The 25,539-nt window shown below is 40.6% G+C and overlaps 1 protein-coding gene and 1 long non-coding RNA gene across 2 annotated transcripts in view; both read left to right on the top strand.

Moving 5' to 3' along the window:
• The window catches only part of LOC126281907 (uncharacterized), a 43,981-nt gene extending 40,191 nt beyond the window's left edge, over window positions 1-3,790 (top strand). The window contains exon 3 of the long non-coding RNA XR_007551310.1: window positions 3,402-3,790. This is a non-coding gene — a long non-coding RNA (uncharacterized LOC126281907). The remainder of the gene's footprint in view (window positions 1-3,401) is intronic.
• A 10,608-nt stretch (window positions 3,791-14,398) lies between these two features.
• LOC126281830 (cytochrome P450 4g1-like) overlaps window positions 14,399-25,539 on the top strand; it is an 83,109-nt gene continuing 71,968 nt past the window's right edge. The window contains exon 1 of the mRNA XM_049981064.1: window positions 14,399-14,584. Coding sequence (XP_049837021.1) covers window positions 14,399-14,584 — 186 coding nt within the window. The remainder of the gene's footprint in view (window positions 14,585-25,539) is intronic.

The following is a 25,539-nucleotide window of genomic DNA, read 5'->3' as shown; positions in this document are numbered from 1 at the left end:
TCTTTAGCCTCTTTTTTTTTAAACATTCATAAGATTTTTTTTGAAAGTGTGATCCTGAGAATACAATTGACTGTTTCTAATGTCTATTAATGTGTTACATATAATAATAAATTAGACTTGGTTCATGTTTCTCATATTTCATTGCTTACGAATATTCTGAATTTTGTTGAGAATGGTCCATCTTTTTAAAGCACTCTCAAAATCTGCGTAAATAAGAAATGGGCCTTTATACGTGTTTCCATAATTTTCAAATCTTATATATGAACCATTCTCTGGTAATTCTACTTTTAGTTGTTGGTTAAATAAGTAACTTGGTGTGTGACTAATTTTTCTTTACAATTGAAGTCGAGTAGACACATGTTGTTGTTGTCTTCAGTCCTGAGACTGGTTTGATGCAGCTCTCCATGCTACTCTATCCTGTGCAAGCTGCTTCATCTCCCAGTACCTACTGCAACCTACATCCTTCTGAATCTGCTTAGTGTATTCATCTCTTGGTCTCCCTCTACGATTTTTATCCTCCATGCTGCCCTCCAGTACTAAATTGGTGATCCCTTGATGCCTCAAAACATGTCCTACCAACCGATCCCTTCTTCTCGTCAAGTAGTGCCACAAACTTCTCTTCTCCCCAATCCTATTCAATACCTCCTCATTAGTTACGTGATCTACCCGTCTAATCTTCAGCATTCTTCTGTAGCACCACATTTCGAAGGCCTCTATTCTCTTCTTGTCCAAACTAGTTATCGTCCGTGTTTCACTTCCATACATGGCTACACTCCAAACAAATACTTTCATAAACGACTTCCTGATACATAAATCTATATTCGATGTTAACAAATATCTCTTCTTGAGAAACGCTTTCCTTGCCATTGCCAGTCTACATTTTATATCCTCTCTACTTCGACCATCATCAGTTATTTTACTTCCTAAATAGCAAAACTCCTTTACTGCTTTAAGTGTCTCATTTCCTAATCTAATTCCCTTAGCATCACCCGATTTAATTTGACTACATTCCATTATCCTTGTTTTGCTTTTGTTGATGTTCATCTTATATCCTCCTTTCAAGACCCTGTCCATTCCGTTCAACTGCTCTTCCAAGTCCTTTGCCGTCTCTGACAGAATTACAATGTCATCGGCGAACCTCAAAGTTTTTATTTCTTCTCCATGAATTTTAATACCTACTCCAAATTTTTCTTTTGTTTCCTTTACTGCTTGCTCAATATACAGATTGAATAACATCAGGGAGAGGCTACAACCCTGTCTCACTCCCTTTCCCAACCACCGCTTCCCTTTCATGCCCCTCGACTCTTATGACTGCCATCTGGTTTCTGTACAAATTGTAAATAGCCTTTCGCTCCCTGTATTTTACCCCTGCCACCTTCAGAATTTGAAAGAGAGTATTCCAGTCAACATTGTCAAAAGCTTTCTCTAAGTCTACAAATGCAAGAAACGTAGGTTTGCCTTTTCTTAATCTTTCTTCTAAGATAAGTCGTAAGGTCAGTATTGCCTCACGTGTTCCAACATTTCGACGGAATCCAAACTGATCCCCCCCCGAGGTCCGCATCTACCAGTTTTTCCATTCGTCTGTAAAGAATTCGCGTTAGTATTTTGCAGCTGTGACTTATTAAACAGATAGTTCGGTAATTTTCTCATCTGTCAGCACCTGCTTTCTTTGGGATTGGAATTATTATATTCTTCTTGAAGTCTGAGGGTATTTCACCTGTCTCATACATCTTGCTCACCAGCTGGTAAAGTTTTGTCATGACTGGCTCTCCCAGGGCCGTCAGTAGTTCTAATGGAATGTTGTCTACTCCGGGGGCCTTGTTTCGACTCGGGTCTTTCAGTGCTCTTTCAAACTCTTCACGCAGTATCTTACCTCCCATTTCGTCTTCATCTACATCCTCTTCCATTTCCATAATATTGTCCTCAAGTACATCGCCCTTGTATAAACCTTCTATATACTCCTTCCACCTTTCTGCCTTCCCTTCTTTGCTTAGAACTGGATTGCCATCTGAGCTCTTGATATTCATACACGTGGTTCTCTTCTCTCCAAAGGTCTCTTTAATTTTTCTGTAGGCAGTATCTATCTTACCCCTAGTGAGATAAGCTTCTACATCCTTACATTTGTCCTCTAGCCATCCCTGCTTAGCCATTTTGCACTTCCTGTCGATCTCATTTTTGAGATGTTTGTATTCCTTTTTGCCTGCTTCATTTACTGCATTTTTATATTTTCTCCTTTCATCAATTAAATTCAATATTTCTTCTGTTACCCAAGGATTTCTAGCAACCCTCGTCTTTTTACCTACTTTATCCTCTGCTGCCTTCACTACTTCATCCCTCAGAGCTACCCATTCTTCATCAACTGTGTTTCTTTCCCCCATTGCTGCCAATTGTACCCTTATGTTCTCCTTGAAACTCTGTACAACCTCTGGTTCTTTCAGCTTATCCAGATCCCATGTCCTTAAATTCCCACCTTTTTGCAGTTTCTTCAGTTTTAACCTACAGGTCATAACCAATAGATTGTGGTCAGAGTCCACATCTGCCCCTGGAAATGTCCTACAATTTAAAACCTGATTCCTAAATCTCTGTCTTACCATTATATAATCTATCTGATACCTTTTAGTATCTCCAGGATTCTTCCATGTATACAACCTTCTTTTATGATTCTTGAACCAAGTGTTAGCTACGATTAAGTTATGCTCTGTGCAAAATTCTACCAGACGGCTTCCTCTTTCATTTCTTAGCCCCAATCCATAATCACCTACTATGTTTCCTTCTCTCCCTTGTCCTACTGACGAATTCCAGTCGCCCATGACTATTAAATTTTCGTCTCCCTTCACTACCTGAATAATTTCTTTTATCTCATCATACATTTCATCAATTTCTTCATCATCTGCAGAGCTAGTTGGCATATAAACTTGTACTACTGTCGTAGGCATGGGCTTTGTGTCTATCTTGGCCACAATAATGCGTTCACTATACTGTTTGTAGTAGCTTACCCGCATTCCTATTTTCCTATTCATTATTAAACCTACTCCTGCATTACCCCTATTTGATTTTGTATTTATAACCCTGTATTTACCTGACCAAAAGTCTTGTTCCTCCTGCCACCGAACTTCACTAATTCCCACTATATCTAACTTTAACCTATCCATTTCCCTTTTTAAATTTTCTAACCTACCTACCCGATTAAGGGATCTGACATTCCACGCTCCGATCCGTAGAATGCCAGTTTTCTTTCTCGTGATAACGACGTCCTCCTGAGTAGTCCCCGCCCGGAGATCCGAATGGGGGACTATTTTACCTCCGGAATATTTTACCCAAGAGGACGTCATCATTTAATCATACAGTAAAGCTGCATGTCCTCGGGATAAATTACGGCTGTAGTTTCCCCTTGCTTTCAGCCGTTCGCAGTACCAGCACAGCTAGGCCGTTTTGGTTAATGTTGCAAGGCCAGATCAGTCAATCATCCAGACTGTTGCCCCTGCAACTACTGAAAAGGCTGCTGCCCCTCTTCAGGAACCACATGTTTGTCTGGCCTCTCAACAGATACTCCTCCGTTGTGGTTGCACCTACGGTACGGCCATCTGTATCGCTGAGGCACGCAAGCCTCCCCACCAACGGCAAGGTCCATGGTTCATGGGGAAGAGTAGACACATATCACAAATAAATTTTGATTCATTATGTTTTGCGATTCGAGCTGAAAAAAGTCAAGGAAAAATGTTTAATTCTGAGTTTCTATTGTTTTTAAAATGTGATAAATGTACATGTTTTTCTTTCTTGCTTTCTGTAATTTTTAATGGATACACTTGATATTTATTATCAAATGAATAAACATTAATAACTGAAGCTCAATAATTCTATTTAATATCCATCCTGATTATCATGCTTGAAAATTAGAATATTTTGTTAAAATATCTCGCATTCCACTCTCGAATTTTTTAATCAAATCTTATTCCATAATGATAGTGTAGATTTGTGTTTGTTGTCCAAATTTCTGAACATTATCAATTTCTGCAGTTTGTACTCACAAAATAAATTAATTTACTTCTATACATTAAATACTTTTAAAAAGTCTCTAAATATTTCAATAATTTTTGGTTTTGCTGCATTTAAGAAATGATGAGGCTTTATTCAATTACCGTTATTTTTATAAGTTATAGTTAACGATCTGTTTTTAAATGCTTTATGAGCTAGATAATCTCGGATTGTTTTTCTGACTGTTTCTTCTCAAATAACTTTTTATAAAATGGAAATATTTATTTCAGTGGTATTTTCTGAAAAATTTCATCATTATTTTCGATTTTTTGAAATGGTAATTGTATCCAAAGATTTTTCGAGTCTTATGATGTCTAATAATAAATGTAATTGAATCAGCTTTTCTTAATTTAAAATATTCCTGCAAATTATTTCGTCTACAATGGTCATGAAATTAAGCAACTGTAAATTGCTCTATTTCTAAAAATAAAAAAAAAACATTAGACTCTTGAAAAATGACTTTAGTTTTCAGCTAATTTTTTATGCTTGTATGTCCATAAACTTTTTTGAGACTACTTGTAATTATCTCTTTTCCACATAAACACAACATTTTTAACTTATCTTCTAAGTGGCAAATCTTGTATTTACTTGAGAGCTTGTCCCTGGATGTGGGATTTAACTAAAAAAACTGAACTCTTTAATTTTTTGGCAACCTATACATTGTTGTTGAACTATCAAAGTCATCAGTTTTCATAAATAACAATATTTTAGAATTCTTTTCACATCAAATTAAATGTTTCTTATAATATTCAGATGTCATATTTTTTCCACACACACAATGCACTTTAATACATGTATTTCCTTGATAATTTCTAATTCATGCTTTACACATATGTGAATATTTATCCTTTGTATATTTCAGTGTGTGAAATTTATGAATTGACTTCTACCTTTCAAAAATTCTACACTTCTTGGATATAAACACTTCCATTTATTGAGATTATCTTTCATTAGTTTAATTAAAATTATTATTTAATAAGTACAATCGAACCTCTAAGTTGTTACAGTTGGTAACAAAACATCGAAAAACATATAAATTATAAAAGCATCATTGTGTTATTGAAGAAACAAAAATTAGAGAATGTTTTGAGAAAGAATTTGGAAGAATTAAAGATGAATTATGTAACATTTACTCATGAAAAGAATGTGTACTGATATAAGAAACATATTGGATATTTGGAAAAAAAAACATAATAATTATCATCATCATGGGAAAACTATCATTTCGTGTGGTCTGTTACAAGTGGATAAAATATGATTTTCATGCAAGAGAAAGCAGAAGATTTAGGTAAATGCTATGATTTTTATTGCCAACCATCTGGGTACTTTAAAATGTTAGCTTCATTTTACACTATCTAAGGAATCATTCATATTAATAATTGAATCCCCTTTCATGTTGCTTCAAAGTAGATAAATATATAAATGAAAATTTTTTTCTTTCTATCAGTAGGTTTTCTATTACGTATTTTTTATTTCAGTTAGAAGTTTTTAATGCAATACATGTATCATGAAAAACAAATTGTGACCTATAGTGACACTCTTAATGAAATTACTGAAATCAGTAATTTTTATTCTATGTAAATTAAATCTGTGACAGTTGAAACAGCCTATGAACTACATGAAATACCGCAACAACCACATCTATGATGAATATATTTTAGTCTGTCAACAACAACAATTAGCTGAATCTAGGAAACAGGTTGAAATACATTTGGTTTCTATTGTTTGAAGAGAAACTGAATAATTACAAATGAATTTTTTTAATTTTTACGTGGAATTTCGAAAGGATCTATTTATGCTTGAGGAAATTTTAAACAAATGGAAAAGGTTCATATTAATTTTCTTACAGACAACGAAATATAATACACCAAAATAAAATACGATGAGCCTTTGGCTCTAGAATATGAATTTATTCAAATGGAAATTAAAACATTAAGACCTAATAATCTTGTTCAAAAGAAATGGATTTTATTAACTGTTAAAAATTTAAAAAATTCGGTAATGACACAATGTTAACCTTATTATAGAAAAAAATTTACTCCATTATCTGAAGTATATGAGAACAGTTAAAAAAATAAATCCCAAAAATTATTGAATAACAGGCAATAGAAATACAAGCAAAAGACGAAGTATGTGTACAACTCGGAAGTATACTTTCTGATGTAGTAGAGATGAAGAAAGAGCGAAATATTTACGGTATAACTTCTAAGCAGTATACCAAGAAAAAAGTTGGTGCTGCATTGTCTAAAAATCGTCTTTCAGGAAGATAAATGGGGTCGATCATGGACCAGGTTATAAAGAAACATGCATATACTGGCAACCAAGTCTATGTGATAACTGCTGATCAGAATAATCCATGGTTTCAATGAACAGATGTAGCTAGAATTTTACAATATAAAAGTCCTAGAGATGCTATTTATGAGAATATAGTTAAAAATGACACAAAGAAACATCAAATTAGGCATCGGTCATTCACTGATACCTTGGAATATACAATGAAACACAGCATTCAACAAACTTATATTAAAATGTAACGTGTTTCCAGCTGAAAAATTTACAGATCTGGTGACTAAAGAAGTTTTACTGTCCTTTATAAGATAATATTTAAAAATAAACAGTAATTTCATACAGAAATCAAATAAAATATTTACAAGAAATATGTAAATTGGATGAAAAATGAATAAAAAATTGGATGAAACAGTTGTTCTGGCTTTCGATGTATCAAAAGAATAAACAGAGAAATAGATGTATTGTTACCTTATGTTGTTTCTGAAACTGAAAACTGTAATTTAAGACCAACTTCTGTTCTTTTAAGGTTATTTAATGATGACAGTGATTATATCTACTACATCATTAGAACACAAAGGTAAAATTTACAAAAGCAGTTGCACCCTACTCAAGATAGACATATAAACTGTGAAGAAATGTTAAGATTAATTATGTTCCTAATTCAGTAAACTTGAATGAAAGAATGAAATAAAATTAACACATTGTTTGCTATCATAATTGTTTTAATATTTCAAATGATTACACAGAAGAAGGTCAGTGCAGCATCAGAGCGGCAAGCGGCAGCTGAGGGGTGAAGCTGAGGCGTCATGCGACTGTCAAATGTCGCACGCAGCGAGCATGTGCGCGGCGCAGGAAGCATGGGTCAAGTTTAAGAGCGAGAGAGATGAAGCTTACCGACGCTATTCACTGCTCTGTCTGTACTTTTCACTCTCTCCACATGTTCTTGGGCTCCTGTATTGCGTATTTGTGTGTTTCAAAGTGAGAGTGACGAATGTTAATGTCACAAAAGGGGTATACTATTACTGAATAAAGCGGAATAGATATGCGTGATCGATATGGTTTATTCACCGAAGACCAACAAAATAGAAGTAGGGTTATGCATGACATCATGCGAGATGCGTTGTTTCAGTGGGTTATGTTTAAAATTACATTATGCATTAGTAAATTATTTCACAACAAAGTTCCTATGAAACCCATTTGCGCCCAAACATAATTGTTACATTAACATGAAAATATAAAAATGAGGTACCCAAGTATCCTATGTGTTTCCATTCTCAGACATGAAGATTGTGCTGATGAATGTCAACGCTGTTGACAGCAAGAGAAAAACAGAACTCGACAAGAATCTAGAGATTTCCACAGTGGACACAGAAAGTGTGAGGATTTGAATTAGAAACATCTAAGTTGAACATAATTTCTGAAGATATAGTACACGGCGCATCGTTGACACGATGGTATCGCCTATTTAACTGTGTATATGACAATGCTGCGACTGCAAGATAGCTACTTCATACTTCTTCTTCAAACTCGATTTCTCTCACATAAAAAATAACTTTACTGTGCGACAAAATTCGCCGTCTTTATCCTCTCAACATCTTGCGACTAACTTTACTTTGCGACCAATTTCGCCGTCTTCACCATCTCAACATATTGCGACTAAACTTTCTGTCTCAGTAGTCTGGCCTCCTTGGGCCCAGCTGGTTGCTTAAAACTCCATCTATTCTTGGATACATCGTAGTGTCCTGGGACATGTCATACAGTTAAATGCTAGTACTTCAATAGTCGGTATTCCTTCGGAAAATACAACGGAAAAACAGTGTCAGAGAAGGCTCAAGGTTTTGAACATAGATTCCGCCTTACTGGTGTTTAGCTGCTGGCTAGACGCGGTTTGCGTCTGATGGTACCTGATCGGCTGTCGTCAGAGAGCATGGAACACTGTTCTCGTGAACTCTTCTTCAACATGAAATATTCAAGTCTAACTGTGTTAATACACATGGGCTGAATAGTTTTGGGTTAGGATACTCCCGGCTAATAGACTGCAAAAGGCGTTGTTCTGTTGAAAGTTGACGGATGAAAGTGGTTAGGATAGTCTAAGCCGTGAAAGCGAATTCTGAAGGAATGACTTTAGACAGCTAGGGTTCCGCGCGATCGCCATTCGCGTCACGTGAGGTACGTGCCCCTGTGGGTGGTGCATGACTCTTCATGTGTTGTCTTGAGAGAGGAAAGATGAAAGTGGGAATGATGGACTATGTCGCGAAACGGAAAAGTGAAGGAACGACACATATGGCTAGGTTTCTGTCTGCCAAAACTAAGTCTACAGCACTGCAGCACCGGGAGAAGTGGGAGATGTTAACTGCTACAGGGTGCGGACCTGCCTCACGGGTGAACAAGAATACAAGAGAGTGAGCCCGGGGACGAGCTGCTGGGTTTATTCGACGCACCACGCGGCTTCCTCGGCCCTGATTGGTCAGGACCGAGCAAACTGTGCGGACAGCATGGAACTTTCCAGAGCGTTGCCTGCTAAGCAATGCCTGGGGCAGCGTTCCTTCGTAAGCACATGAAAGAGGCACGTGATCAAGGTGTCCTTCCTTAGTGCTGACTTCCTGTTACTAGACCATGGGATGAAAGAATTTACAGGCAGCTAACACTGCCAGCCGTGGCTTGGCCGCAATAGAAAAATGAAGTTACCGTTTCGGGCTCGTTTAATAAAGTAAAATCCCTTATTGTCTTTCTCATCCTTTACATTATTTGTCTACCATGTATTATGTTTTCTCATCTATTATATTTATCTAAAGCAAATGATTTCATATTTTTCTCAAGATTTGTTCTATAGTTATAGTTATCACTACAAAGTTGATTAATCCCTTTATCAATATTTGTTTTAGTGACATAATTAACGAATTTTGTTAGGATACATGTGTATTCAGGTTTTGTAAGAAGATTTAATAATTCCTTTTCTGAGTACTGACGGAATCATATCCACTTACTGGCTCTTCTATCTTTAAGATCAGTATATCATTTACTTAAATTGAAAATGGCTGAGTACACCATGAAACAGTTTAATTATGTTTTCAATTTCTGGCTCTGAGCACTATGGGACTTAACATCTATGGTCAACAGTCCCCTAGAACTTAGAACTACTTAAACCCAACTAACCTAAGGACATCACACAACACCCAGTCATCACGAGGCAGAGAAAATCCATGACCCCGCCAGGAATCGAACCCGGGCATGGGATTCAATTTTTGGATCATTTATTGCTACTACATTAACTGCTTCAGTGATACGAATTCATTAATTTGTTTATTTATCTTATTTCCAAAAATGCCCATCTATTAAAGCCAAAATAACATTGAATTTATATTTATCCAATAACAGTTTTGAAACAAACCGACACAAATATAAATTACTTTATGAAATTTGCATTCTCTCAGTTTTATAGTATAGATCATTTTTTGCAAATAGTGAACTAGTCGTTTAGGCATATTTCCTCCAAATGAATCAGCAACAAATTGTATATCTTCACTCTTGTAATAACAAATCCAGTGACTAAAAACATGGTCAGATGTATCTAAATGTACTATTTCACATTCATATTCTCTGGGATGATTAGGTAATACATCAGTCATACATCCTCCATGAAAGTATTTATTTTTTATTGCTTACCAAGTTTCTGTGTATCAAAATTAAATAAAGGATTATTATCATTTTTTATTATTTGTACAATTTTTTTTCTTTTTTATTCCAGTACTAGATTTTTTCTCTATTGCTAGGATGTGCCTTTTTACTCATCTAATACTTTATCAGCTTTTTCTTGATTATTACTGCATTTACGATAGCAGCTGTTTCATTTGCTGCTCCATCTCCAGCAGCTGTATGTGGTAAAGCTGTACTTAATGCTGCAAGAAATAATGATAGAAATTCTCCCTCATGTTTTGTTAATCCATGTCATCTTTCTTTTTTAAAAGAAAAAGATTGTAATACAACTCTATTGCAATAAGTATAGGCCCTATTAGAGCTAAAATACCACCTTTTTAAAATTTTATCATCGTTCTGCTTCTTTAGAGTGTCATTTAAATGTGGATAAGAAAATTATATTCTTCTAATTCTGTATTTGGATTCTTAATGTTAATTCCTTTTGCTTGAGTTTTGCCACTTGGTAGCCTTGCATAAACTATGCTGAAGTTATTCATTTATATAGAAAATAATTTATAAGGATTAATATTTTTATAGTCCCCAATCATTTTCATTCACACCTAAGCCAATACCTATTTTTCGTTTCCATACGTGTTTCCTCTAATTGCAGTTACAGCTAATTTTTCACATAAAGTAGAAGCGTAAACTCTTTAATGAAATTTTCACTCTACAGCGGAGTGTGCACTGATATGAAAGGCACTGATATGAGACTCGAACTCGGGACCTTTCCCTTTCGCAGGAAAGTGCTCTACCAACTGAGCTACCCAAGCACCACTCACGCCCTGTCCTCACAGCTTTAATTCTGCCAGTACCTCGTCTCCTACCTTCCTAATTTCACAGAAGCTCTCCTGCGAACCTAGCAGAACTAGCACTCCTGGAAGAAAGGATATTATGAAGACATGGCTTAGTCACAGTCTAGGGGATGTTTTCAGAATGAGATTTTCACTCTACAGCGGAGTGTGACCTCCAGGTCGTATTTTGGAAACATTTATTAGAGGTGACAAACATTAAAACATTATTTTTTTAAATTTATATTTAACCTTCTTGCTCAACATTCATGAAATGTTGTGTTTGGTCTCTGAACTCACTTTTTTTGTATTCTACTTATGTTTGTCATAAAAAATGCAAACTGGTCATTCCAACTTTTACTACACATTTCTTTAAAATCGTTGAACATTAAATTTCCTCCAACAAACTTGTGCGGATATGATTTACGTTTGTGTCATCTCACCTGAAAATATTTAAAGATTTAAGATTATCTCTGACTAATTGTTTTGGTATTTTTGAGTAAGTATGAGCTAAATAAAAAATCTATTCATTTATGTCTACCTCTAGTAAAATATTTTCGCATTTGTCTAGAGGTATAATTTCATCATTACTTTAGGTAAAAGTAGTAATGTTCTCATTAAGGTTATCTTCAATTTTATTTGCACAGTTTTATAAGTTCTCTACATTTTAGTTGATCCATACTTTTAAAGTAAATGTACAAATGATTAATTTTTTTCAGTTTAACCATCCTGGAGTTATACCATAGTTGGCAATCATTAACTTCGTTTTTCCACAACCACTTGGTCCTATTCCTACATCTAATAGTATTTGTTAAAAGCTTACCATGTTTACATTTCGGTTTCTTCTCTAGAATTCTTATTTTTGATTCCCAGTCGGGTTTCATTTAATTATATCAAAAATTTATTAATAAATGAGTAGAAGATTTCAGTTGAGTGGTAAGTCATTTGTTCCGGAAAAAGTTTGACTGTACCTATAAGAGACAGCTTTAGTAATGTTCCACTGGTTGGTTTTTTATTCAACTTTTGTAACCCTGAAAATTATATTGATAAACAGTAAACTGTATTGTGATAGAGAAATAATAGAATTCTGTATGTCAGTGTAGGTTGAAAAATTTGTAAAAATTTATTCATCTGAAAAAGCTTAATATAAACATTAAACCATGTGAATTCTAAACAGTATTGGAAGTGTGCTTGGATTTATGGAGCACATTCTCGAAGCTATTGAAAAGACTGTTGCCAATGACGTGCCTAACATTATTTCATTCGAATTAATCAACACAGACATTAATCTAGCTAATGTAATGATTGTAAATCGTTTTTCCATCGATAAACTAATATTATTGTTTTTTTAAGCCTAGTGCTGAATTTGGTGGACCAGTGATTCATGAACTACATTATCCTGTATATGTTCAAGCCTTTGATGCTATTCAAGATTTAGAAATTACTGTAGCTGATGAGAATGTGCTGTAAATGGGCGACCAGGTCTGGGATCATCTTGCACTGACTCTCTGCCTTCACAAAACCTTCTGTGCCACTCGAAATCACAACTTCTTGAAATTGTTCGAAACCACGACTTGTTGAAAGTGCTCGAAACCACGATTTCTTGAAAGTGCCTTGCATGCGTATGCGTGCTTAATTATTGTTCACGTTTCGCTAGGGATTTTCCTGAGCTTAAAGCAGAACTTGAAGTTCACTCTTTGCTCACAATCAGCATTCACTGTGTCACCGTAAGTAATGCGCCTATAACCCACGCAGTGTGTTGCTAATCACAGCCCTGCCACCTAATGAGTTTGTGCAGAAACATGGCCAAAGTCATCTAGGTTGCACAGATACTAGGAAACATAAAAATAACATTTGTTCCTTTTTCGTACTGCAAACTCTGAAATAAAAAATCTCTTCTGGAAATTTTCTGACAATGGAGCATGTTGGATTATATATGCATGTGTATTATTTTGACATTGATGCAAGATATTGCCATTTCTTAGTTGTCATATAACATTTTTATGTGCTATATGAAGAAGCATAGGATTAGTTACGATTTGTACCATTGACTGCAGGTGCCTGTATGAATGCCAAGTGAGAAGCGTGACACCATGTGTTTCTTTTCTTTTTCTTTTTTCTTTTAATTTGAATATTACGAGTTTCATCAAAGGCTGTAGCTTCGAAAAGGGCAATTATTGTTGTTAACAGGATATCCTCATTTATGATCTCACATTATGTAAAGTTAAACTTCTGCTTGTCCAACTCTTTGTGTTTCAGAAGGGTGAGTATACCACCCTCTACTTTGGAAAACAATTTTTTATTTCCAGGTTTCTTGATCACATTGGGTGGAGGAACAACATTTCACCAGTTCCGAATCTTATGAGCTATTATCTTCTTATAAAAATAATACGTTGGATAGTCAGCTCACACTCATCTTGGTGTCTTGACATCTTGATTCACTAGCAGCATTCATGTTACTCTTTTCTCTGGATATCTTGTTTGAAGGCATTCTCTGGAGGCTGGATATGTATCACATATACTATTGGGTCAACTTCTGCTTTCAACAAATCACAAGCTACGTACTGTTCGAGATGCACATGAACGCCAGTTCTCACTTGCTGAGGTAAGGGTCGTGTTTTACTATTGTTAATCATTTCAAAATGTCTTACAGTGATGGTTCTATACATATTAGGTGTGAGTGCAGTCCTAGTACAATAAGTTGTTCAGTGGCCTGCCAAACGAACTCCCAATGGAATTGGCTTGGGGCAACATACAATCTGACCTCCTACGGGGAGGATTTCGATCATGACTTACCTTCTTGAGGTAACATCATATGGCATACCTCATCAAGACAATGCCCAGATAGGAGCACGAGGAATGATAAAATAATCTTTGAAAAATGTAAGCATCGCAATTCTGTTGACCTGCATGTTTACTCCATAGTTAGTGCGTCGAGTATGGCTACCATGAGACACTGGAGAGACATTCTCACTTAATTTCGATCTGCAGCCTTCTCCTCAGAATGCGAAAATACTTTGAATATTTTGTTGACCCCGACCTATGTGGGAGAAACGGTCATCATAATAAAATAATGGAAATCAGAGCTCTCACAGATAGATATAGCTGTTCATTTTGTGTGTGCGCTGTTCGAGAGTGGAATATTAGAGAGTTATTGTGAAACTGGTTTGACGAACACTCTGCTAGGCATTTAAGTGTGACTTTCGGAATATCCATGTGCATGTAGATATAGACTGTTTGGCAGCGTTTGTTCATTGCAAACCGCCATTGCTACTATTGAATGTTTGTGGGCAAAGACGAATGAATTATTTATAGAAATCTCCAGATACAAATGCACTCCATCTTTGACTTGTTGCCAAGACGTTTACAGACTTTGATTAGAGAATCTGAATACATTAAATCATAATGAATTCTTAGCGCGTTTTACTGATCTTATACAGTCGTGTACACTTTCTCACTGGTCTATTGTCGTCTTCCTCAACATTTGTGTCACACTCATTAGTTATACATGTACAGGATTTTGTCTTCCATGCCAACACATGAACATGTGGTTACCCTGGTTATCCTGCGGCAGGCTGTATGTGGGGCCAATGCTATTGGTGATGGTGGCACACCCAGACGATGTCCAGCACATCCTGCTGACGTCCAAGCTGGTAGACCGTGGCACCTTATGCACCAACGCTATGCGGGCCTTCGTCGGTGATGGGTTAGTCACCGTTGATGTTAGCCGGTGGAAGGTGCACCGCAAACTTATCAACCCCACATTCCACTCTGAGGTCAGTTAACCAGCCCAGGTAAGGTGCATCCTTTAACAGCAGCTGCTGGAAAACCTATTGGGTACTCAACAACCTCACAATCAGCTCTGAGGTGAACAAGCTAGCTTTCATTGTTCGAGATAGGCAGTTTTCGTTGTTTGTAGGGACTTGCAGGAATGGGCAAAATACACAAGCAGGAAATGAAAAAGGAGCTTCTTGTCCCAATGGGTGCATGTGAAAGAACATTTATTCACAACATACAGAGATTGTAGGTTGCTTAAATCAAAAGCTCAAGGTCATACTTCAGAGGACTGAAACCCTTCGACTATACTGTCATTGTCTTGTTCATCATATCATATGCACAACACGTAAGATTGGAATCCAAAATAAACAAAGTTAAAATTTATACTCTGAAAACGTAGTCATTCTGATCGAGATGAAAAATATTAGGTTGTGGCATAAGTTCGATGCGTTTTTGTTTTGTATTTTGGTATTCCAATAGCTATGAGCTTTTTATCGATTGCATTTTTTATTTGTAGTTCAGTATTCCCTTCTGAGTTTACATGTTATCAATTTGTCATTTGGAGATAGTGAGTGGAGCTGTGGGTGCGTTAAAATGGGATTCTGAGTACAGAATAGGAACATTTCCATCATAATTTTTTTTGTTTTTTTTCAGTAGAGGGGTGACAGCTGGGGAGGCAGCCAGAAACAGCATGTATGGGGAAAATGCCATTGGACAGAGCATGGCAAGATAATGGTTTTCTCGTTTTAAGCAGGATTGTTTTTATGTTAGTGACTCTCCACATTTAAGAAGATGTTAGATGCTTGATGAAGATCGTTTAAATGCACTAATCCACAATGATCCTGGTCAGTGTACTTGAGAACTGGAAAAAGTTATGAACTTTGATCGTTCCACCATGGTGCGATATTTGCATGCAATGGCAAAGGTTCAAAAATCTGATTTATGGGTACCATGTGCTCTTATATAGCATCACAAGAATCTGAGGTTGACCATCTTGCTTGTCATCAATTGGCCTCTGGACAACAGTGACCATTACTATCATTTACTAGTACTGGTGACGACAAATGGTAGCCCTATGCTAAGATAATAACCCTGGGCTCGATGTGGGGCAGCGATGGTGGGTGGACTACTGTGGCCTGTTGTGGGGTTCTGAACCACTGAGGGCTACAGCGGGATGTAGCCTCTCCATCGTTTCTAGGTCCTTGGTTTAATACATAGTACATACATACATACATACATACATACATACATAATGCTAAGACAAGGAAAAGGGAGAAAAGTCTGAGTCCAAATAATGTAGAATCTGCCCATACAAAGACCTGCATGCATTCAAAAAAGATAATATGTGTCTGGTGGAACATACCATGAATTCCTTCCCTGAAGTTTAACATTACTGCCGACATTTATTGTCAACAACTGAGACGTCTTACAGACGTAATCCAAGAACAACGACCGGGAAGACTGTGTGAAGTGATACTACTCCACAATAACGCCTGCCTGCGTCTCGCTAGACTGGCAAAAAACACTATACAGGAGTTGGGCGCAGAAGTCACTCTGTGCTCATGTTATTCACCTGATCTTGTGCTCTGACATATTTCGCTCTCAGTCGAACAGACTTCAAGGAACTTCCTTTCTGAATGAGAATGCGCTCCAAACATGGCTTCACGAATACTTCTCCTCAAAACCATGTGATTTCGAAGGTCGTGGAATCGAAAAGTTGTTCCAGTGTTGGTAGACTTGTAAATAATGAAGGATTATATATTATTGGTGACTCTGTTGTGTATAACTGTAGGGTTTATTAAGCTTACGGGAAATGCTGCGCAAAAAACAATATTATACAAGTAGTGCGGCTAGGCTGATGCCACCCCACATTCCTTTGTTGCCAGATGTATCCAAGATGCAGCGATGGTGTCATCCAACATGGCAGTGTGTATACTTGGCAACAGCGCATGACGTCATCCAAGATGGCGGGAAGTTTGCATTTTGGTGGGAAGATAGGTCAACTGGGATACCTCCACTAACCTAACTGCATCCCCTGGAAAATGGCGGGATGTTCAAATTCCTTCAGGGCATTGCAACACACCTCTACCAACATAAGAAAATGGCGGGAAAACAGGTCACTTTGGTCGTCAGACCGTCACCTCTTCCTAGGAACTGGTAGGAAGTCTAAATTTTGAAGGGAAGATAGGTCTATCCACTATTTCTACTAACATAAGAAAATGGCAGGAAAGAAAGGGCAGTTGGGCTACCTCCACTAACATATGTCATCCAACCGCCATCTCTTCCTAGGGATTGGCAGGGAAAAGGACCCAGCCTGTGTGGGGCATAAGTCTTTATTTTGCATGCAGTCTTTGTTTGAACAATTTACAGCACTACCGTCATCTAGTGTGGTCGCCATGGGGTCCGGAGTCCAACTGATCTAGTACACAGTACCACCACCAGAGGGAGCTGTCGTCCACTCTGTGATGTAATCCAAGATGGCTTTCTGGAGGGAGGAAAGAGTGTACTTTATATGTTTTGGAACAATTTACTTAGGGATCTGTTATATTTATCACACTGATACAAAACACTTGCTCTGACATGCTTGGGGTCATACCACACAGCCCACAGACATATAAAATACTCCTAAATAACGCACTATAAACAACTCCTAAATTACTGAAATAATTTCAGTACAGACCTGCAAACTGCTCCTAAATATTGCAGTACACTAATGTGCAGACACGAAATCAACTTTTAAACTGTCCAAATAATGCATAGCACAGCCTACAGAACTGCTCGCAAAATAATACAATATACACTCAAACAATGTATGCAAGCACTGCTTGGCGCCCCCTGTCCCCTGGAACGCACAGGCTACAGGTGTCCCTCATGAAGTGACACGGCTGTCAGCTTCCAAGTCACGCACAGGTGCCCACAAGCATAAGGTGGCAGCATCCCTTTCATAGTAGACACCTGAGAAATTCCTCTCGAAATATGTGATCACCTGGGCACCGTTGCTGATGCGACAGGACGGAATCAAAGACCTATTTGCAGAGTGCAGATGCTCCAAGGTGAGCGCGTCGAGGACACAGCTCTCATGCCACTGCTGCCTGCAGCGAGCATGTGAGAGTTGCGTCGTTTTCGGGTATACCGTTAGAGTTCTCCAAGTGTTATACTGACGTCACAGAACACCATGTCGCACTCATGCTAGCCCCATATGCGAGACACATCTAGCTGCACTTACCTGCCCAGGATGACAACACACCATCGCATGCGCATCTAACAAGGTTCTCAATATTATACTGCTGTCACATCGCTACGTAAAAAATAACAACCGGGTCGACCTCTCCGAAATTGTATAGTGTCCCAGGAATAGCAGCTGTTCTTGATGTCTCAGCTTGTCCACATGGAACTTTTTTTTTCCCTAACAGAACCTGTTCACGAAAATAGCGCAGAATAATGTCGAATGCATTCTTCCTCGAGCTCCTAACGTGGCACCCCATCCATCACATGCTACCCTTACTGCTTTCAACATACGCGAACGTTCTTACAGCCATGTAGAGACTCTCATATCCCGGCACAAAGGATGAATCGAGCATTATGATTGGTTCTTATCGAATTTTCCCTCCAGATTACTAATTCAGCCGGTGTGGAGGCATCATCCACTTTTTCTTTCTTTCTGCAGGCGGGACTTTCAGCGGTAATAAAACTATTTTACACAGATCGTCACATTGCACCGACAATTAAACCCTGAAAAGTGCCCCTACATATCGTCAAACACAGAAAGACTCTTAGTCAATTACACCACGATTCCACTGAGGACAGGAGTTTGTATATTAGAGCTTGAAATCTACCCCCAAACCATGAATGTACCACCATGTACCTTGTCGATGTAGTAAAGGTACAATTCTTATCCTCAGCCATACAGAATCACCCCTTTTACATCATTCGTGCATATACCGCTAAGACAGACAGCACTCTATTTACTCCCCACAACACTAGGTATTTTCCCATGAGGTCGGGTGGTCATCCTACCCCAACGCATGACCAGAGTTACCTCAGCGGATCAAAGTCTCTCTCAAAACCGTTTTATAGATTCAGGCTCGTTTCCCCTCTGCACAAACGTGTTACTGTTTCTGTCCGGACCTGCTTGCTTGCTTTTCTACACCCGTCTCCAGACTCTGGTATTACAAGAACACATGTGTTTTCGCATGGTTTGCCCGAATAGCATACCATTTTCGCGCTACTTCTCGATATCAAGCACACAGCAGTATTCTACCAATCGCTCACGCAACGTTATTACAAAGATATAGACTGGAAATTATTTCTGTACAAACCCGAAACTTTAGCACTTATCCCGCCTGCGAAGACCTTCACATGAGAACTAGAAACAAATATACGAAAATGAAATTTCCATTCGCGAATACCGCTCTCACTGATGTAATAGATTCGAAATCATCACTATAATTTACAGAGTCAACTAAGGTGTTTCTCATGTCTAGAGAACCAGAAAACGTGTCCTACACCTGCTAGATGCGGACATGACAATCGCTGTTCTCTCAACTACATAAAGATGTGAGATGTGAAGAAGCACTCAACCGAATAATTTACATGGAAGGGAATAACATGTCCACATTCAATCTTCTCGGTTTTTAGCCTGATCACGACAGCTATCCAATACATACTGAGTATTAGTTCGCTATTTGGCCGTCTAGAGGATGACACATTTAACTCAGCAACATTCCTGCATTCCAACAGACCTCTCCATACGGACGATTCCTACAGTTAACGGGACATGTGAATCATTCAGGCACAAGTCACTGGCGCTGCAGGCCAAGCACGCATAAACAGAATCATCCTACGAAATTGACCTTATACAGGGTGAGTCAGCTAACATTACCGCTGGATATATTTCATAAACCACATCAAATACTGACGAACCGATTCCACAGAACGTGAGGAGAGGGGCTAGTGTAAATGGTTAATACAAACCATAAAAAAATGCACGGAAGTATGTTTTTTAACACAAACCTGCGTTTGTTTTTAAATGGAACCCCGTTAGTTTCGTTAGCACATCTGAACATATAAACTAATACGTAATCAGTGCCGTTTGTTGCATTGTAAAATGTTAATTACATCCGGAGATATATTAACCTAAAGTTGACGCTTGAGTACTACTCCTCCGCTGTTCGATCGTGTGTATCAGGGAGCACCGAATTACGTAAGGATCCAAAGGGAACGGTGATGGACCTTAGGTACAGAAGAGACTGGAACAGCACATTACGTCCACATGCTAACACCTTTTTATTGGTCTTTTTCACTGACCCACATGTACATTACCATGAGGGGTGAGGTACACGTACACACGTGGTTTCCGTTTTCAATTACGGAGTGGAAAAGAGTGTGTCCCGACATGTCAGGTCAATAGATGTTCAATGTGGTGGCCATCATTTGCGGCACACAATTGCAATCTCTGGCGTAATGAATGTCGTACACGCCGCAGTACATGTGGTGTAATGTCGCCGCAGTACGTTGTTTCATATCCTCAGGGGTTGTAGGCACATCACGGTACACATTCTCCTTTAACGTACCCCACAGAAATAAGTCTAGAGGTGTAAGATCAGGAGAACGGGCTGGCCAATTTATGCGTCCTCCACGTCCTATGAAACGCCCGTCGAACATCCTGTCAAGGGTCAGCCTAGTGTTAATTGCGGAATGTGCAGGTGCACCATTATGCTGATACCACATACGTCGACGCGTTTCCAGTGGGACATTTTCGAGCAACGTTGGCAGATAATTCTGTAGAAACGCGATGTATGTTGCAGCTGTTTGGGCCCCTGCAATGAAGTGAGGACCAATGAAGTGGTCGCCAATGTTTCCGCACCATACATTTACAGTGTCCACGGTCGCTGTCGCTCTACCTGTCTGAGCCAGCGAGGATTGTCCACGGACCAGTAATGCATGTTCCGTAGATTCACTGCCCCGTGGTTTGTAAAACCCGCTTCATCGGTAAACAGGCAGAACTATAACGCATTCTCTGTTAATGCCCATTGACAGAATTGCACGATTAAAGTCATCACCATGTAATTGGTGATGTAGCGACACATGAAACGGGTGAAAGCGGTGACGATGCACTATGCTTGTTGTGATTGGCAGGAGAGCCAACACCGTGTTACTAAAGGAGGCCGATATGCACGCGTTTTAGGTCACGCCGGCTGGCGTGAGGTCTGGAACATGACAACGGAAATAGAAGTGAGAAAAACGGACGTAGCTGGTGGAATATTTAAATTTAATCCATTAATGACGAACGTCGCTCTTTATGGTACATGATTCACAATATCAATAGTACGGATACTGGCGCCTTGCTAGGTCGTAGCAAATAACGTAGCTGAAGGCTATGCTAACTATCGTCTCGGCAAATGAGAGCGTAGAAGTCAGTGAACCATCGCTAACAAAGTCGGCTGTACAACTGGGCGAGTGCTAGGAAGTCTCTCTAGACCTGCCGTGTGGCGGCGCTCGGTCTGCAATCACTGATAGTGGCGACACGCGGGTCCGACGTATACTACCGGACCGCGGCCGATTTAAAGGCTACCACCTAGCAAGTGCGGTGTCTGGCAGTGACACCACATTCCTCCCCCGCAAATCGGCGTACGGTTGTGCAATAAGGCTTCCGCCTGCCGTGGGGAGGACCCCATGTTGACGTATGCGACGAGGTGGGGAGCCTAACAACAGGCGAGGCTGTGCCACTCGCACCCTGCCATTCGGACCGCGTGGAGCTAGGAAACGCCCGAAAACCTGCTCCAGGGTGCACGCCAACATGCGGTGTATGCGCCCGTAGAGAGACAGGAGGGGCCGAAGGGTCGACCTCCATCGGGCCGGGGCACCCGACGGGCCAAGACGACATACGGTCAGGAGCGGGCAAGAGTTCCATGTCAGAGGACAACTGGTCACGGGAAGCGATCGGAGGCGCGTGACCCAGGGAGGCGCCCGACGGCTGCAGCGGTGCGTCCACTGCGGGCGTCGCCGGCGGGAGAACAGGCGGCGCCGGTGGCGGCAGCGGCGCGTCGCCATGGGGCAAAATGGAAGGCAGCGTCGGTAACACCTGGGGCTGAGGCGAGCCAGTAGATGGGTCCCCGGGGCGCTGACCGGACGGCACCGTCGCTGAAAGGAGGCGGTGAGCGGCAGATCCCGTGCGACGACAGAGACGCAGCTGATTGAGATGCCGACGCACCTCACCAGAGGCCCCCAAAATCAGATACATAGCGCGTCCGAGGCAGCGAAGAATGCGCCCTTCGAGCCAACACCGTGAACCTTTGTAGTGGCGATAGTAGACAACGTCGCCTGGAGCAAAAGCAGGTGTCTGCCGCCGCACAGGAACCTGATGCGGCGGATGTAGCAAAGACATCAAGGTTCGGTGATGACCGTGGAGCTACTCAGCCGGCGAGCGACCATCTCGGGGCTGAGAGCGATACGAGGACAAAAAGAGCAATAACGCGTCCTCCCGAGAATGCGACTCTTTCAACTTCAACATGAGTGACTTGAAAGTCCTGACCAATCGTTCAGCGGCACCGTTTGACTGTGGCGAAAACGGCGCGGAAGTCAGATGTTGAATACCATTGGCTCTGCAGAATGACTGACATTCTACTGACATGAATTGTGGGCCATTGTCGGAAACAATAGTCTTTGGAAGACTTTCAATGCAAAAGATAGCGGATAACGCTTGGATGGTGGCAGATGACGTCGTGGAAGACATCCGGACAACAAAAGGAAAATTACTGAATGAATCTACCACAACAAACTATCGAGCATTCCAGAATGGACCAGCAAAATCGATGTGTAAGCGTTGCCAAGGGGAAGTGGCTTTTGGGCATGCAAAGAATTTCCGCGGTGGTGCTGATTGTTGTTCGCCACACACCATGCAAGAAGAGCACATAGTCGTAATCGCGGCATCGATTCCGAACCAAGTACAGTGCTGACGAGCAAGTTGTTTCGTTCTCACTATACCCCAATGCCCTTGGTGGAGAAGCTGTAAGACAGAGGACTGTAACGAACGGGGTACCACGACCCTGGACTGATCATTATCAGAACGCAACAGCAAAACACCACGTCGTTCAAAAAGGCTCTCCTTGTGAGCAAAAAAGCGGCGAACCAACGGGTCCCCGATCCGTGAGTTTGACAAGGGCCATTGCGTATCAACAAAACGCAGAACGGGAGCAAGGACAGGGTCGGCAACTGTGGCTGTAGCTACACGACGAAAATCAGTCGGAAACGATTCGACCACGTCATCGGTTTCCGCATCAATGAACATGCAAGCAAGTTCGGAGGAATCGAATGCCCTATCCTCAGCAACAGGCAACCGGGACAACGCATCGGCGTTTCCGTGCTTAGCAGTGGACCGATACAAGATATCGTAGCGGTACTGCGAGAGGAAAATAGACCAGCGAATGAATTTCTGTGCTGTACGTGGAGGTACAGGCTTGGTCGGATGAAAATGCGATGTCAAAGGTTTGTGGTCTGTGATTATGGGAAAGTGACGACCATACAAGAAATCATGAAACTTTGTAACACCAAATACGAGCCAATGCTTCTTTCTCGATCTGTAAATAATTTATTTGCGCAGACGAGAGCAATTTGGACGCAAAGGCAATAGGGCGATCGTGCGATCCATTTTTGTGCGCAAGCATAGCAACGATCCCGAAATCCGAGGCATCCACCATGAACAAAATGGGTTTCCGGGGATCGAATGGCGTAAGGCAAGTATTGGAAAGCAACGCCGATTTCAACTGGCGAAAGGCGCGTTCGCATTCCGTCGTCCAGACGAACTGAACACCCTTACTGCGTAAACGATGAAGCGGAGCTGAAATGGAAGAGGCATGCGGAATATAGCGATGGTAGTAATTTATTTTTCCCAGCACACTCTGTAGCTGCTTCAAATTTTGCGGCGACGGCAAGTCTTGTATGGCACGAAGGTGCGTGGGACTGGGATGTATGCCTTGGGCATTGAGTACATGTCCCAGGTATGGCAAGTCCCGAGCAAAAAACACACATTTGTCCTTCCGCAAGCGAAGACCATTTTGTCGCAAGACCTGAAATAATGTTCTGAGACTGGCCAAATGTTCTTCTTCCGTCTTTCCAGAGATCACAATATCGTCCAAATAATTTGCTGCAGTAGGGACCGACACACAAACAGTTTGTAGATATTGCTGAAACAATGCAGGGGCGGATGCACACCCGAATGGCAGTCGTTTGAAGTGATAAAACCCAAGACGCGTGTTAACCACCAAAAGGTGCTGCGATTCTTCGTCCACCGGTATTTGCAAGTACGCATCTGCTAGGTCCAACTTCGAAAAAGATTTACTCGGGCACAGTTTGTCAAAAAGATCTTCCCGGCGGGGTAAAGGAAAAGTTGCAACCACTAGTTGTGGATTCACTTTTGCCTTGAACTCCACACAAAGTCTCAACTTTCCGGAAGGTTTTGGCAAAATTACTAAGGGTGATGCCCAGAGAAGCCTGCACACGTTCGATTACACCTTGTGATTCCAAATCGTGTAATGTTTTTGCGACCTCATCACGCAATGCGTGGGGAACATTGCACGCTCTGAAAAATTTCGGTTGCGCGTTTACTTTCAGTTCCAAATGTGCTTTATAGTTCTTAGCGCAACCGAGGCCCGGTGCAAAAATGTCTGCAAATTCCTCACATAGAAGAAAAACACTGTCTGAAGGCACAGTCTGGTTCACTGATAGGACCTGATTTACTGTAGACAAGTTAAACAACTGAAATAAATCGAAACCAAACAAGTTCACTGCAGAAGAAGGACGAAGGACGTAAAATGACACAAGTTTTGTGTGTCCTCTGTATGTTGCAAGAAGGCTGCACTGTCCTAACACAGGGATCGTTTGTCCTGAATAGCTGTGTAGCTCAATATTTGTGGCACGCAACGGAGGTGTGCCCAGCAATTTGTAAGTGTCTTGATTGATCAGTGAAACTTCAGCTCCTGTATCGAGCTGGAATGGTATTACTTTGCCGTTAATGTCCAAGTCTACAAAAAGTTTATTGTCCTGCTGACGACAAGAGCGACTGTCTCGTGCAACGTGAACTGACACTGGTACATAATCACTTGCGACTTGACGGGAGTTCCGGCGATGTCGACGCACACTATTTTTGGGACGAACACAGTCAAAGTTAGAGAGAGTGGCACTTTGCGGAGTGGAATGAACTACATGAATTTCCATGGGCGAAGTTTCGCGAGCCTGAGTGTCCTTGGTTCGATTCCGATTCCGGCGCGAAGCAAAGGGCCTGGAACGGTTTTGAGCTTCCGATCTGAGCTTTTTCTGGCAAACACTATGAACATGCCCTTGTTTATTACAATAAAAGCAAATAGCTTGGCGTGACGGGAAATTCTCACGCGAATGTTTAGTAGCACACCGTGGGCATGATTTGAGAACTGAATTTGCTTGCCAGCGCGGCACACGTAGCTGAGAGCCTGGCGGCAGCGGCGCGGCCGGGCGCGAGGGCTGTTTACAGCTCCATGCAGCTCGCCCGGCGGGCCGGCTAACCTGACACACTGCTGGCGAAGTTTCAAATGATTCCTGAGCAAAGTCAAGTGTGTCCTGCCGATCCAATATGTCCATCACTTGTTGAAGAGAGGGATTTGCTAGTTTCAAAATCTGTTCCCTTATATGAACATCAGAAACGTTCTGTGCAATTGCATCACGTACCATAGTGTCTGAATAAGGGAGTCCACATTGACACTCAAAAGCACAATCCCTAGAAAGGCTTTGGAAGGTTGCAACCCACTCCTGATTAGTCTGACCTGCCGTACGTTTTGTACGAAAGAAGGTATAGCTTTTCGCAACTACATTGACTGAGTCTTTGAAATATGCATCTAATGTAGACAAAATTTCTTCGTAGGACAGAGTTGCTACGTCACGTCGGGGAAATAATTTGACTAACACACGGTACGTGGTCCCC

Source organism: Schistocerca gregaria, chromosome 7 (genome assembly GCF_023897955.1).
Source record: "Schistocerca gregaria isolate iqSchGreg1 chromosome 7, iqSchGreg1.2, whole genome shotgun sequence".
Taxonomy (NCBI): Eukaryota; Metazoa; Arthropoda; class Insecta; order Orthoptera; family Acrididae; genus Schistocerca; species Schistocerca gregaria.
Note: the sequence above shows the minus strand (reverse complement) of the source record. Positions and strands in the feature narration are given on the sequence as shown.